The sequence below is a fragment of the Morchella importuna genome, assembly GCF_003444635.1.
Source record: "Morchella importuna strain M04M26 chromosome Unknown Morimp01GS038, whole genome shotgun sequence".
Taxonomy (NCBI): Eukaryota; Fungi; Ascomycota; class Pezizomycetes; order Pezizales; family Morchellaceae; genus Morchella; species Morchella importuna.
Window position 1 is genome coordinate 93650 of NW_025763435.1, and position 15764 is coordinate 109413.

Here is a 15764-nt window from a genome sequence, read left to right on the forward strand (position 1 = left end):
TGGTATTGAGAAATAAAGACCAATGACGACGGGGTAGGGGGAGAAATTATGTCATGAAGGATGCCACTTTCTTTGAGTTTCTTAGTGCTAAATACACATCTATATATATAAAATATCACAATTCTCTTTAGCCAGCCTTAATACTCCACCCAGTTCCAACACCAGTGGCTGAGTCTCCATAACTACAATCGGGGTAAGAAAGCACCAGGCTCTGGAAGATGGAGATATATTTAGAAAGGACTACGAGTACCACTATCCACGTATCCACTAGTATAAAACCTATCGATATTAAAAAATAATCAACAAGGTTCTGGGTAGACGTGCTCTTCAACACATGATGCAGAATAACACAGTTCACTATGATACACTCTAGTAGCAAACTATCAATGACTATGTCGTTTAGTAGAGTCATTTACTATAAGTGACTTCCTCATTTACTATAAGTGACCAACTCAATTAGTCTAAACCACCTTTGTCACTTATACTAAATGACAATGTCGAGTGTATGAGGTCAGTTAATAAATGACTAGTTGTTTAGAGATATATAAATTTATTTAATTAATGAATTAAACAAAAAAACTCAATTTATTTTATTAATTCAAATGCTACTACTACTACCCCGCTACCTATTAGTAATGGCTATACTAATCAATGGGCTGGATATGACTTACCTTGACACTGGTGATGGTGATGGTGACCCAAGCACTGAACTACGTTAGCAAAAGGGGAGAACATAGGGGAACAGGTGGGAAACGTAGAGGAACAGGAGGGGGAGCAGAGGGGAAAAGGTAAGAACAGATAGGAACAGTTGGGGAACGGAGGGGAATAGATGGGGCACTGATCTAATATGATGAACCTGATGTAAATGAGGGAGAAGGGGATGATGCTGAAGACATTGGTGATAATTATTGTGGAGGTGTTGGTGGTGTTGAGGTGTCCGTGTTGAGGAAGAGGAAGGCCACCCGTGGTGGTTCTTTTATAGCTGGCTGCTGGCTAAATAGTCATTTAGCTGAACAGTGGAAAATTCTGGTGTTAAACTGAGCTCAATTATCTTATCTGCAACTTCTTGACAGTTTAAACGACGAACTGACTTAGCTAAACGACGTAGTCACCTACAGTTGTCCTCTAGAGACAACTACTTAAGTATATGTCCTTTATTGATGGCTGAGCACCGACATCGAAGGGTTAGGGTTCTGCTTCATCTTAGCACACTACCAGGCTTCAGCAACTGTTACGGGCGGGTGTTCCAGTGGATACAAGTAGACTGCTCGTCGGGTTAGACACCGAGTGTACCTAGGATACAACCACATATGTAAGGTCCTGTGTTCAAACCAGGGTGGGGGGGTAGGAGTGCAAATTCATTAATAAGTTGCTGTAGTACCTTTTGTAGTTCTGTAGAACCTTTTGTTCTTTTTCTTCATTTTCTTCTTGTAACGTCGTGATGAAATAAACTAGAAACGCTATTCCATGTTTGATTTCTCTAGAGGCGGAAGGGGCGAGTGGTGGGACTGGGAATCAACCTTTATTACTGACCTTGTACGATTGTCCAGCTTTGTGCTCTCGGTGTGGGGTCAAGCAGATGCCTCTTGAGAACTGTGCCATCTTGCATCATGTGTTATCACAGAGCACGTATACCGAAAACTAATATTTAATACGCTTTGCATAAAGAATAGCTTCATCAATAAGATGTATGGAAAGAGAAGTGTATTTCCAAAAAGAAAAGAATAAATCTCTAGACGAAAGGAACCCTAACCCACCATGTATCATAGATCGCCCCAACCCGGTCCCCGCCCCCAAAAAATTAAAATGAGGAAGCCGGTGCAGCATGTGAAAGTTTCAGGCCAAGACGGCTTTATTTGGCCCCTCTCCTATCAGGACGATTACAAGCTATAAATGCAAACCACACATGACCATGTAGAATATAGAATTCCGCTATTACTAAACTCTTACAGTCCAAGAACCAAGAGCTAAGAAGAAACTAAATCACTAAATCTAGTTTAGCTCTATGTGTCCTACTCCACAAGTACTACCTGATCTGGAGAATAGATCAGAACGAGCTAGATTCGCTATGATTCTCGCTGGTCTGCCATTTTATGTTGCTGATCTCTTCGCCCTCCTTGACTTTGCAAAAAAAGCAAAAAAAGCAAAATCCCCATTTAGGATTCGTACCTATGGTCTCTTTCACACCATTGTCTTTTAATGCACTGTATTTTGCTTAGTTTCTCATACAAACCCCGGTCCTAGACGGAGGGAGAGCGGGCTGGGGTCTTGGGTAGAACAAGCCGAAGGCCTATTATTTACCGCGCGTATTTCACTAAGTACATACACAGTACTAAAAGAACGGGGTAAAATCAATATCATATGAATCCGGGATTTAGGGAAGAATGCCAAATTCACTCGGCACCGATGTAAGAAGCACACCGTGTACGTGTCAGCACTATGATACTAGCTTATTAGCGGGAACACTGTAGCGAATCCACACCGGCACCATCTTAAGCTTTTTATCATTTCTTCACCCATTGATCTTATCTCGTGTCATAAAAATTTCTATTCTCTCTGATATGAGGGGAGCATTGGAAACAAAGGGATAATGAGTGTAGTCAAGACGTCGTTAAATTGAGGCTTGGCGTTGCCAATACTCGAGTGATTTCTCATGACCTCTTAATCATAACATGAAGTCTCACGCACACGTAAGTGCTACTCATGGGCTGTATTCTAGCTCACGTCCAAGTAGTCCTTCATTCACCACATTACTAAGCTTTTTCTGCAGGATGGCATGACGACGACTACATATATCCTCCAGGTTGCATGATACGTAAGTGGGGGGGGGGGGGGGAGAGCCTGATCAATGATCAATACACCGATCTGTAAACATCCTTGCTATCACCTCTCTCAATTCGGGCTTGATCTTCAAATACGTTTTCACGGTGGTGGTGACCATGTATACGGATATCGCTTCATAGCGTCCAGCCTTGCCTGGTATTTCTCGGCGGAGAAGACAGAAATGTTGTCATTTCCGCCTCGTTTGAGTCTTTGTGAGATCTTATGTTAGCCCTGTAATTCGAGCTTAATCTCCTTCAGCTAGCGCTAGTGAAGACTGAAGAGAAGATAACAATCTGTACTGGTGGTAAAGGCGCTGTGAGATTAAGTACCGCGATGTAAGGGAGCATGTGGACTGTCGGGTCATGATGGCCGCTGAATTCAAGGGTGTATTTTTACCTTCGCGAGCTCTACCTAGCTGATGGCATAACTACCTAGCCCCTTTTAGAACCATGTCAGGAATGTCGAATACCAGGATCTGGCCCTTTTTCAGATCCAGAGTCATTCTGTATGACCTTACCGTACCAGCGAACCCTACCTACCACCCCAATCAAGAATTTTCTAACGACAATATCTCTCCGGCTCCTCATATTCCCGGCGGGTGGCAGACAATCTCAACGGCTATGGTGGATTTCAACGGCTAAGACCAATTTCAACGGTTATGGCTGCGGAGATTTAATCTTTGTGGGATGTTGCGTAACCTTCGTATGTTGTTGGGAGCGGTCTAGGTCGATGCAGTGGATCTTGGTCGATGCCATTTGGTGGGTTTGTATATATTGGGGTATAGAAAGTGGAAACACTGCACTGACCCCCTGGGTTACTTGGGTTGATATTGATACCCCTATGATCGGGCAAGCATTCCTATTTGCTGTGTGCCAGTTTCGCCATATGATTGTTAGGAGCGTGATGCTCGCTGATACTCTGTCGGTGACAATTAGTGCTGTGCATATTTGGGTTATCCTAGTCTAACCAAATTGCAAATCTGCAAAGCTGGTAGCCGTGGCCTCTCCGTTTTCGCATTTTTTTTGATACTCGTACTCGTGACTTGTCTTTCCGGTCAGTATTTGACAACGTCTTCCATGCTGTCTGCAGCAATCTTAATTTTTGTCTTTCATACGAAGATCTTTTCTCTTCCGCCCTTGCAATTGTTCCATCCGATTATTCAACACGATATTCTTTCTGCCTCTGAAAAACCGCCACCTTTAGCAAAAGATATTCCCATTGACGCGTGACGTCTCATGATACCACTCATGTAGAGTATTGTACTGGCTCCCATATCTACCACTGTACCACGGTTATCAACCACCCTAGAGTATGTACTTTATCCAGTCTGTACCTACAAGCACAAGCCAATCATCTCCCTCGCCCATACCTGAAACCACAGCCTGCTCGGGACCTCAATCACTCAGCCCGAAGCCAGGCCATTCGGACCTATCGGAACCAACTCAAGCGAGCCGTCCTCACTGTCTTACAGCTGGATGTCAGGGGAGGAGGGGACCTGAGCCCTAACACAAGCTTTGGACTGCATATATTGAGATGTTACACGGGAGGCGTCCCTGGGATTCCGATTATCGAACATGAACACCGTTACATGCCAGCTATGTGTGAATCGACCGGTACCTACTCCAGAGTAGAGTGCTCTGCTCTACTCCCAAGCAAACTACCCAGCTCACCCTCACCAATATGGACGTTATTCCACCCCCGGAACTAATGGAAGCGGACCTCCCTCTTGGAGTGGAGATGTGAGTAGAGTAGAGTGTCTTCTGAATCTTCGATCGATCCCCCTCCCTACCTTCTCCGATATACTCTACCCCCTCGTACTCTATCATCCCCAAATGAAAGCAATCAATTTAGAAATCTGACACTTCCAGCTACTGTACCTACCCTACACTGTGCAGCACTGCAGCCATGCAGGCCAAGCCCCACACCGTGACGTCCAAATGTCTCACCCCCTCAAATAGTAGCGGGAATGGCACCGCCGCGCCGATCGGTCCCCACCTCCCATCCACCACAGTGCTAACAGGAAACTTTATCGGTACCAGAGGAACTCTAGTTTGGGACGCAGAACCGGGCCCGTAGCGAGGAGGCCGGCACGACTACGAGAAGCTCTGAGGGTACCTATATGTACACACCTGCTGAGCTAGAGTGCTTGCACGAGAGGCGGAAAAAAGCAAGCTCTGAAACACATACCATGACAGCCGGGTGCGGCAACGGCGGCGCTGGAATGGGAAGTTAAGCCGAAGGAGGCCAGGGTGTTCAGATCACAGCCTATCACTCGGTTTCCTGTATTTTTTGACGGTGATGCTGGAAGCACTGGTGAACTTGGCCGGCTACTGTGTAGACTTCAATCATCCTTACTGTCCCACTAAAATTTCAGCTGGTATTTGAGCATGTAATCAGTCATTTCGATAAACCCTCGCCCCCAATATGAACACCCCCCCCTACCAGGCCCCTTGGACGTGACTCAATTCCACAATCTAAAGTATGCCACCTTCCTCTTTGCAAGCGGTTCCGGCACCATGGCCAAGATACCTGTCTGCACAACATGCCGGATTTCCAGCAAACCTTAACTCTCCCCCACTCGCTCGTATCGCTCATACCTATCATCACGCGCAAACATCCACAAAAAAAGGAGCGCCTTAATTCTCTCCGCCCACTACCCCAACCTGTCCAGTGAAATGAACAAAAGCAAAGAAGATGGAGAGAAAAAGCACATATAATAACTTACATACCCTTTCCACGTGCGCTGTATGTATCATATATGTGCTCTGTCTTGGTTAGCACTCTATGTATCACCCACAATCACTCGCACCCCCCCCCCCTGGCCATTTCCTCTAACCGACGTACGGCGCCTTACATAACCCACATAACCCCAGACACTGACATGCGCCAACCCTGGCCCTGGGATCGGGGTTTCGGCGAAACCGCTCGGAGGTCGCCGGTCTGGGGAAGGCGAATAGTGTGAAGTTGAAGAACACTCTTTCCGGGCCAGTGGTGCTCATATGGAAGAATGTTAATCCGCTGAATGTGGTTGTGGAGTGTAAACTGAGTGAGGGAGGAAAGTGGAAAAGCTTGTCGGTATCGCCGAATTTGGGTGAGGGAGAGTGTTACGGCCCCCACGGGTAGAGGAGAGGTGTGTCTTAGATTGTCTGCACTGTGTAGGTAGAGTATGAAGGACTTTTTTTTTTCTTTGGGAGAGGAGGTATGAAGCTTTCTCCCGGCGTATTGGGATAGTTGTACTGTACCTAGAGTACGCCCAGTATTAGATTCTTTAGCTGCGCGAGTTGAACGAACGTCGAGCAGGTTGGACAGAAAGTCATTTTAGGAAGAGACTGCAGTCGTTCAACCAATAAGATGTGTAGGACTTTTTGTCGAAGTGCTCGACTTTCTGTCCAGCTCTGGCAGCTAAAATTAAGACTCTATTCTAGAGTACCTACTGAGCTACTGTACCTAGAGCTAGAGTACGTAGAGTATGTAGAGTGCCATGTGGATCATGTGGTGACAGAGGGCCATCTGTAGTTAGGTCCCAGCCCAACCCAGAAGAACGGTGTTCACCTCCGTTGGGTCTTGGTGGACGGACCGGTTATAACGGGTGGTGGAGGAGTAAAACATTAACTAATAGGTACAATGGGTAGGGTACAAACTCAGGTACTACTCGGGGCAGGTAAGAACCTGAAAATGACTTTTGATGGTAACAACCTCTGATTCGCGGCTGGCGAAAAGCTACACCAAATTGAGCACCTGCTTGCAGCTTGCATTTTCAGGTTCTTATTGCCTGCCCCGAGTACATACATGTACCTCCGTATATGGATAGGGAGATCTATCTCCTGAGTTTAAAATCTAGATATTTGCACTTGAGTTGGCACGGCCAGTTAATTAGACGTTGATCACCAAGAAATAACTGACTGAGTGAAGGGGTGAGTGAGGATTGTACCCCAAACAGTAACACGACAGACAGTAGGTACCCTTCCTCGGAGGCTTTCCATTATCGCAAAACACACCCCTCCCCAACCAGAACCCAAGACTGGTTAGTTCTCCCTCCCCCGAACCAGGGAGCGGATAAACGGCCACATATCATAAATCTGGGGGTTGCACGAGATGTCTTTCATGTGTTTCTTGGGTGTTATTTTAGGTCCTAGTTGCTACTAGTACATAGTGTAGATGGATTCGGTAGCTGGTAGGGATTATTAGTATTGTCCCCTCCTGGATCGATTGTCAGCCCTTCGCTTGTCTGGTGTGTAGTGATTACTCTGCAAGCACTCTAGTTTTTTCTTTCCTTTTTTCCTTTCTTTTCTCTTTTTGTTTGACTCGCCCCGATAATCCACGCGTGGGAAAGGGAGGTGCGAGGGTGCGAGGGTGAGAGTGTTTAACTTATCTAACCTCCACCCTCCCCCCGGGAACGCATGCTCGGGAATTGAGCACCGGGTCGCCGGTACGGTACTACCTATCTAACTGTATTTTATTTTACTTACTTCTTTACTTTTACTTGGTTGTACTGTTTCTTGTCCTCTCTTTCTTTCTCCTGAGATTATTAGGAGGGTTTGAGGAAGTCTTTTTAATTCTCCCGATAACCGTTGCCTGTGAGTGAGGGATTGCTGCCTTGAGAGTTTTCTACATATCGTGGGGGTTGCGTGAGGATTTTGGACAGGTGTCACTACAGCAGCAGGAGGCAGTCAGGCAGTCAGTCGAAGAGAAGAAGACAAAGAAGAGGAAGTGTAAGGAGTGTGTGGTCTATCATCCATCATCTATATCTGTCTGTCTATTCCCATTCATTCACTGCATTCGATCACTTACCTCACTCCACCTCACCATCACCATCAATCCACACACCAGCCAGCTAGGCCCTCTCCCACCCATCCCACTGCAGGCCATACTCCCTGTCCCTCTCTCTCCCTCTCTCATACACTCTTTCTCTCTCTCCCTCTCTCTGTCCAATCCCCATCTCTTTGCATTGATTCCCTTTCCCTCTGGCCAGATCCGATAAGCGACACGCCTACCCACCTACCGATCCCAGCAGAGCAGAGCAGAGCAGAGCCATGAAGCCCAAACCCACCCCCCCAAGCGGCAGCAGCAGCCCCCGAAAGCGTCTCTCACCCCCAACCTCGAGCATCCCCTCCCCCAGCACTCAACGGCCCACATTCACCGCGCCGTCATCGCCGAGGCGCCGCAGCTCTGCTGGTGGGCAGATCTCGCGCTCCATCTCTGCCTGCAACCGCTGTCGGTCGCGAAAGACGAAGTGCGACCAGCTGTTTCCGTCCTGTACATCATGCGCCAAAGCCGGTGTCGAGTGTGTGGGTATTGACGCAGCGACGGGGCGGGAGGTCCCGAGGAGCTATGTGGATTGGTTAGAGAAGAGGGTCAAGTTCCTAGAGGGGGAGCTGGGCCTGGTGGACGGTGGGGGCGGGATGGGGATGGGGGCTGGGACGGGCATGGGGGCGGGTGTGGGACTGGGAAAGAGGAAGCTGAGCGCAGAGGGGGACGGCGGCGAGGTGGAGAGGAGGAGGAGGAGCGAGAGCGGGAGGGGGACGGGTACGGGGAGTGCGAGGGGGAGCGTGGTGGAGGGGAACATGATGATGCAGACGGGGGCAGCGACGGAGGACAAGGCGCTACACCTGAGGCCGGACATTGAGAATCTGGTGAGCCAGGTCGGGCTGGTGAGTGTTCAGGGGACGAGCTCGCCGGGCTTTGTGGGGGGCAGCTCTGGAATCTCGTAGGTGACCTTGATTGAAGATATCCTGAGGAAGATAATACTACTTCTTCTTCTTCTTCTTCTTCCCACTCGCTCTATCAAAAAAAACCTTTCGTCCGATCACTGACTGACGGTCAATCACAGCTTTGCCCGCCTTATGTTTGCCGCCGTCAAGTTGAACAACCGCGGAGATAACAATCCGCCGTCGCAGCCGTCAAACAGCGCAACATCGTCCATCAAGTCCGCACCTTCAACGTCGCCCAACGCCACCACCGAGAGCACAACCACCGCCGCCGACTCCGCAACCCCAAACCCCCGCCAGCGCGTTAACCCAGAGCCTTTCCCCCCTCGCCACATCGGAGAGCAGTATATTGACATCTACTTCAATCTAGCGAACCCGCAGACTCCGATTCTACACCGCCCGAGCTTTACACTCACTTTCCAGCGTGCCTATGCATACATTGAGCAGCGCGGAGGTGGTAGCGTTGGTCTGGATCCCCACCACCATAGTGACCCCGCGGAGAGGGAGAATGAGCACCATGCGGACCTCTATTCCCTATTCATGGTCTATGCTATTGCGGCTGCAATGAACAGCAGGAATGACAACCTCCCGGAGCGGTATCACGCCTCAGCGATAGTGCATCTAGACGCGCTCTTCAACTCAATCTCGTACACCAATAACCGCCTTGAAGGTCTCAAAGGAACCCTCCTGCTGGCACTGTACTCTATCATGCGGCCGGCTGCGCCCGGGGTCTGGTATGTGCTGGGCACCGCCCTGCGACTGGCGATTGATCTCGGTCTGCACCAGGAGAACACACCGCGCGCAGAGAGGACCTGGGACCCGCTCACGATCGACGAACGCCGGCGTCTTTGGTGGTCAACATATGCGCTTGACCGCCAGTTGGGGCTCTATCTGGGACGGCCGTTCGGTGTGGCTGATGATGCGATCCGGACTCCGCTGCCGGTGGAGGAGCTGGAGGGTTGGTTAGATCAGGGCGAGGGAGTCCCAGCAAAGGTCAATGGCAAGCGGAGCTGCAGGACGATCTTCATCCATGTCTTCAGAATCCGACAGATCCAGTCGGAGATACAGCAGGTGCTGTACCAGAGTAGCTCTTCGCTGCCACGACGGTTTGCAAATGTCGACGAGTGGCGCAAGGACGTCGAGGACCGGCTGCGGGAGTGGTGCGTGACGGTTCCAAAGACGAACGAGGACACAAACTGTGGGTACAATCTCGGTTTCATAGAGCTGAACTACGAGCAGACCAGGCTTCTCCTGTACGGGTTATGTCCGACGGTCCCGCACCCAAGTGTCTCCGCCTTCGAGACCATCTTCGAGAGCGGCGAGAAGATCATCCGTCTGTATAGCCGCCTCCTGGGCGAGAACTGTATCAACTACACCTGGCTGGCCTGCCATAACCTCTTCATGGCGGGAACATCATATCTCTGCGCCATCTGGCACTGCGCCGAAGTCCGCCGCCAGACAACGATCGACCGGATCGAGCACCACGCACAGGCTACTGTCAATATTCTATCATCAATGATTAGTCGGTGCCCCGCCGCCCAGGGCTGCCGCGACGTCTTCGAGTCCCTCGCAAAAGCCACAATCGACCTCTACAGAACAGAGCTCGCGCGTGAGCGTGAGTCCAGCAAGAGGGTCAAGACCGAGGCAAGCAGCTGGACGCCGCCATACGCCCCGCCACAGAGCCTGCCGGCGAGCCTGGCAAATATCGTGCATGCACACGAGCCATACCCGGTGCCGCAGCAGCAGCAGCAACATATGCCGCCATTACTGCAAGGATATGAGATGATGCCACCGCCGGCGCCGCTACAGGGCGACCAGCAGCAGCAGCAACAGGGAATGTTTATGCCCCAGGAGATGATCGCCGAGTGCATGAATATGGATGGGCTGAGGGTTTTTGAGATGATGCAGCAGATTGGGGGTAGCGGCGAGTGGGATGGAGGTGCGTGGGCAGGGGGCGGGTATGGGAGTGTTGGGGACGCGGGGCTGTTTGTGAGTGGGTGGTCGTGGTTATGATGTCGTTGGCCATGGATGGGGGTGTTTGGGGTTAAAATGTGGGTGTTGGGTTGTGTTCTTTGCTTGAATTGGTTCGGGTTTGCGTTTGTGTCTGTGTCTGCGCCTGCGTTTGCGTTTTTTGTCTCCTTTTCTCCTTGCCTGTTTCCTTTTGTGCGCGTGTGGTTTGGCTCTGTGTGTATTTATCTAGCAGCGTGCGTGTGTGAGTTTTCTTTGTTTTTGAGACAGTGAGGAGTGGAAGGAGTGTAGTTAGCTGGGATATTATAGATAATCTGTGTTAGGGGAACGTACTACGTATACATATAATGTGTAGGGCAGCAGAGGCAGCAGTATCATGGGAAGCAATACCAATCCATATGCGTATATCTATCATTATTCTTGATTAGCTCGTGGATGTGGTTGTTATAATTAATTGTCCCCGTGTTATGATAGCTAGAAGGGGAGTGGAGGATGAAGTGGAAGGGGAGGGGGGGGGGGGTGCTTTCCTCCTCGTGACTCTCATGCTGCTGGGTGGTTTATTGGCGTTGGATGTGGGTGTGTGTGGTAGTGGATAATGCTGTAGCTATCATTGGGTAAAGCTGGTGTACCGTTCCTCCACTCGAGCTGAAGCTTCTCGGGGAGCGGATATGTTGAAGATTATTAATTACTGCGGAGAGGTTAGTTATTGGCTCATATCTTCTAATCTCATGGGGTAGCTGGGGGAGTGGAAGCTTACATCCATATAGGTCTATTGCTCGAGGAGCCCATAAGCTACCTGTATGCACACGCCGAATCCCAGAGAGGACGTTTACAGCCACCACTATATAACATTGTGATCTATCATAGTCCACCGCCCGGCCCGTCTGTAGGGATCTTAAAGTAATCCTGGAGAGAGGCCAGTTATTGGCTCACAACTCCTGACATTAGAGGACAGCTGGACCGGAGGGAGCAGAGGAAGTAATAGGGGATTATCGGGTCTCCGCCGCTCGGATCGTACGGGAGATACTCATATACCTTGACGGTTAATTTTCTAGAGAGCTTATAATTAGCCGCCGTCATTTTATTCCTACAATCAGATCTGCAGAGCTAGAGCTAGAGGACATGTGGATGCATGTCGACCTTTAAATTGGGTTCATTCTCGACTAGCTGCGGCTATCCCGTTTAAAGCTATATATTGAAGCCTCTTTTATAGGGGTGGATAAGTTAGACACTGGGTTGTATGTGCATATGTCACATCTTGTGTGGACGGAGGAGGAGGAATGGGGGTGTGCTCTTATTTTTTGCTGGGATGGAGGACTTACTCGATGGGCATGGCCATGGACATGGACTTACTCGCTTTCCCTACATAGAAGGCCGTTCGGGAAGTTAGCCACTCATTTGAGGTGTATCACATCTTTCAGCAGTCAATAAAGTGAGAGAATGGAGAGATGGACTGTACCATTTCTTGGCTCGTCCTGAAGCTCCTCACTCACTGATGACGATGAGATATTGGTGAAGGTTTTGGTGGATGAGCAGTCTATCTAGTCTATCTATCGTCCTATGATGGAGGGATGGGTCCTGTGATGGAGGGATGGAGAAAAGGCTCGCCGGTAGATATGAGCGGAAGGAATCTGTGGTAGTGATGAATGTTGTGGTGCGGTGACCTTATGGGCAACTGCCACTAGTACCCACCTCGCGGGCTACCACCTTTGTGGCACCTGACTGAATAACGACCTGCTATGGTCACAGTTACATCTACCATGTGTGTGGATGTACATGTATGTTCCCGCCTGGGGAAGTATGTGTGTATGCAGAGGTATGAATGCTTATCTTGCTGGGCTTTGGAAAAGTACATGTAGCTAAACCAGGGTAGATCTAGTACATGTATGTACATGTAGTGTGGGACAGAGACGGGCGGTACCTAGGGGATTGATCGATTTACCATGGTACCATGTGGTGGCTCCGTTTCTCTATGTCTTAAGGGACCACAAGTGATAATAATGAGTCTCGGAATAGTGATCATATTTACCGCGGTCTTTATGGATCTATCGGTCTAGATATTCTATCCATCCCATTTTGAAGGTTTCCCGCAACACATTGAGTCAATAACCCCTTCACATCCAACACCTCTTCACCTTTATCTTCTTAACAGGAATATACACCTCTCACGTTCTACATGCATAAATATAGCCGGACACACCCTCCTTGAGCCGTAACCACCCGAGACAGTCCCACACGTACCTAAAACTGGAAATGGTCTATCTGCCACATATACCCGTAACTCTGCATCTGTTATCACTAGCGAAGTGGCCCACACGTCAAGCACATACAAATACTGTTAGATATATAGACCACAAAGTATACGGCTTACTATTTCCAAATCTCGAAGATGGGTCGGTAGGGTTAGGGTTTTGCAGGCAGGTTAGTGGTGTTGAAGTGGCTGAAGCCAGGCTGGTTGTACCGAGTGCGGCCAAACGGGGAGATAAGAGAATAATCTTGATGGATGAAGAGCATAATTTTAAGGTTGTACGTGAGTGATTTGTGGTATGCGTCGAGTGATATTCCGTGATCAAAAATATCGTTCCATGTATTTCTACCTTGCAGGCTGTCGAGGTATGAGTTTGTGCTCGGCGAGTAGGATATATCTTTTCGCAAAGCTGTTCGAACTTGCTGTTGCTTCTCCAGCGTTTCCTTGTATTCGATGCTGTACACGCCGTGCTTAGGCTTGGTGGCCCAAAAGGAAGACTTTACGTCGCTTGTATGGGGATGCCATAGTTACATGTAATTGCCAAACTGCTGTGTAGGGATGCCACAATTAATTTCCAAACTGAGCGTTTGTTTGATACGGTGTGATCTTAGTCTAACTACTACAGCACCGAACGTTAACACTGTTCAAGACTCAATGCTCGCAGGAGGTGACTTTGGCAATATTACGTTACAGGAGGGCCAACAACCTCCGAACAGGGCCCTAGACAAACCAAAGCATCCCCATGTACCCTCCTAGTCAGCTGTTTATCTCTGGAATTCAAGGTTTTAGCATTCCCAATTAACACATCTCCACAAGGACAAAGCACTGGATACGCTCAGCGAGCTAACAGGGCGATGGATCCGTACAGAGGTGCGGTCCTAGATAACTCTGGACTTGTAGCTGATGAAGTAAGATGTTTGGGACGGTGGGGAGGGGTGGTGAGGTTCCTTCATGATTCTGGCTAGCCATAACTGCAGGGTTAGGGTTGTCAACACCAAGCTAGGGGAACTTCCTTCGTCGCCACCAACATCGACATCGACATCAACACATCAACATCAAGGCACAAGTGCCATCTCGAGGTCACTTAGTGTTGGAAGCTCTATCGCGTAAGTTGTTCCTCCCCCAGATTCTAATTGGGACATAGGCTTCTAACGCAATTGAGATCAGTGTTCGCCAGTAGGAGATGCAAGGTAATGTTGAGAGTTCAAGATGAAGCTTTTGATGATGAATAAATGCAGAATTACAACGAAGCATAACCCAAATACAACACGCACATAGGAGACTTTTACTATCATACAGTGGAAGCCAGAAGGAACTGCGAAAGGGAAGAAGCGAAAACGACACAAAACTCAGGACTCCAGCCAATCACAATATATCTCTCCAGTACTTCAGCAGCCGTCCCTGACGTCAGCCAGACTCCCCAAAACATCAACGACAAACTCGCCCCCCCTGCGGATGAACTCATTAAACTCCTTTCTCCTGCTTAGCTCTGCGATCCTGCACACGACCTTCCCCACCACAAATGTCCTCAATACCGTCTCCTCTTTCTCTCCATCAAAGACAGCCCCCACCATCTCTTCCACAAGCCTCGTCAACTTCTCCCCCGCCGCCTCCTCAAACAACAAAGTCAACTTCTCCAGCGCAAGCTTTGCCAACCCTGGAATCCCGACACAGGGCGCCTCGGCAAACCTCCACACTGCAATATGCGCCCTCAAGCACGCCACATCGTATGGCACTACCTCCACCGGCGTCTTCTGCTCCTCGAGTTTCTTCGACGCTCCCTTCAGCGACAGAACTGGTTCGTAAGCCTGGAACACTGGCGATGCCGGTGGTGACGGCAGCAGTGTATGCGCCGCCTCCTTCTTGCCCTCAAAGCCCTCACCACTGGTTACAAGCTGCACCTTCTTCCTCTTATCCTCGGCTGGGAAGTATATCGACGTGTAGGTGCTTGTGTTCTCGGCTACGTCAAAGCGCGGCGCCGCTTTCCCCCATATACCTATCGATCCCGCCATCGCGGCAGCAAGCAGTGGCGAGTTCTGTGGGAGGTGCGCGGCGGGTCGCGTTGTCTCGAGGAGCGTCGCTTTGTCTTCTTCCTCCTCCTGGGCGGCATCCTGAGCGGGCAGGGCGTAGTCGCCGGTGTAGAGGTACTCGAGGGCCTGCTCGACGGTGGGGACGGAGACGGTTGACTGGTCGAGAAGAATATAAGCGCTGCGGGTGCGCTGGGATTTTAGGAGGGCGGTTTGCGACGCGAGAAGGGAGCGGTGGATGGTGTATGTTTTATCCTCGGTGGTGGTGGGGAGAATGAGGCGGATTGTTGGGGAGGAGAGGAAGCTGTGAGTGTGTCAGTGGTGATGTTGGGAATGATCAGAGAGACAGATGAGTATCATACCTGGCGAACGAAGCAGCGGCCATTTTTGCGGTAGTGTTGTAGTCTATTCTCTATTCCGAATAAAGCAATTAACTCAATTGGCAGGATGAGATGCTAACAATGTCGCAGCTCTAAACAATGAAAGGTCTCGTTGTATGGGTCTAAATGTCCTCAGCTCATCCCCGCATCTCGTGAAAAGCGCACAGGAGCGCGACGAACCCTTCCTTTATCAAGGACCTCCCATTGCGCCGGTCCCCACCACACATCTCCATGGTTCCTTTTTGCCCCCCTCCACCCCCCACTGCGTCAAATAAAGTGCAGCCACGATCACGTCAATTCACGTGCCCCCCGCAAAAAAAAAAAAAGCGCGGCGCGTACCGTACCGTGTGTAACAAAAAGCAATATGGCAAAAATTTTCACTCTGGATCTCCGGGCTTTGTCATAAGCTTATTAGACCACTTATTGCGCTCCGATTTGGTGATGATGGGCGCGGAATGGTCAAAATGTGCCGTGCCTACACCCATGGGGCAGTGGTAAGATTCCAATTGGGCATTGAGCATTTTACCAGATCGAACCCTTCGCTACATCCTCTACCTCATGCGGTGTATGGTGACGAGAACCGAAAACGAAGTAGTAGTACATATGCCAG

At 49.6% G+C, this 15764-nt stretch overlaps 2 protein-coding genes across 2 annotated transcripts; one reads left to right on the forward strand and one right to left on the reverse strand.

Moving 5' to 3' along the window:
• Positions 1-7856: 7856 nt before the first annotated feature.
• On the forward strand, positions 7857-10544 carry LAJ45_09654 (uncharacterized protein; the record flags this gene model as incomplete). Its single annotated transcript, XM_046119194.1, has 2 exons — positions 7857-8530; positions 8654-10544. The coding sequence occupies 2 exons, from the start codon at positions 7857-7859 to the stop codon at positions 10542-10544; spliced, it is 2565 nt and encodes an 854-aa protein (XP_045967516.1).
• Positions 10545-14135: 3591 nt separating this feature from the next.
• LAJ45_09655 (uncharacterized protein) lies at positions 14136-15159 on the reverse strand (the record flags this gene model as incomplete). Its single annotated transcript, XM_046119195.1, has 2 exons — positions 14136-15078; positions 15137-15159. 2 exons carry the CDS (start codon positions 15157-15159, stop codon positions 14136-14138), a joined length of 966 nt encoding a protein of 321 aa, XP_045967517.1.
• Positions 15160-15764: the final 605 nt, after the last annotated feature.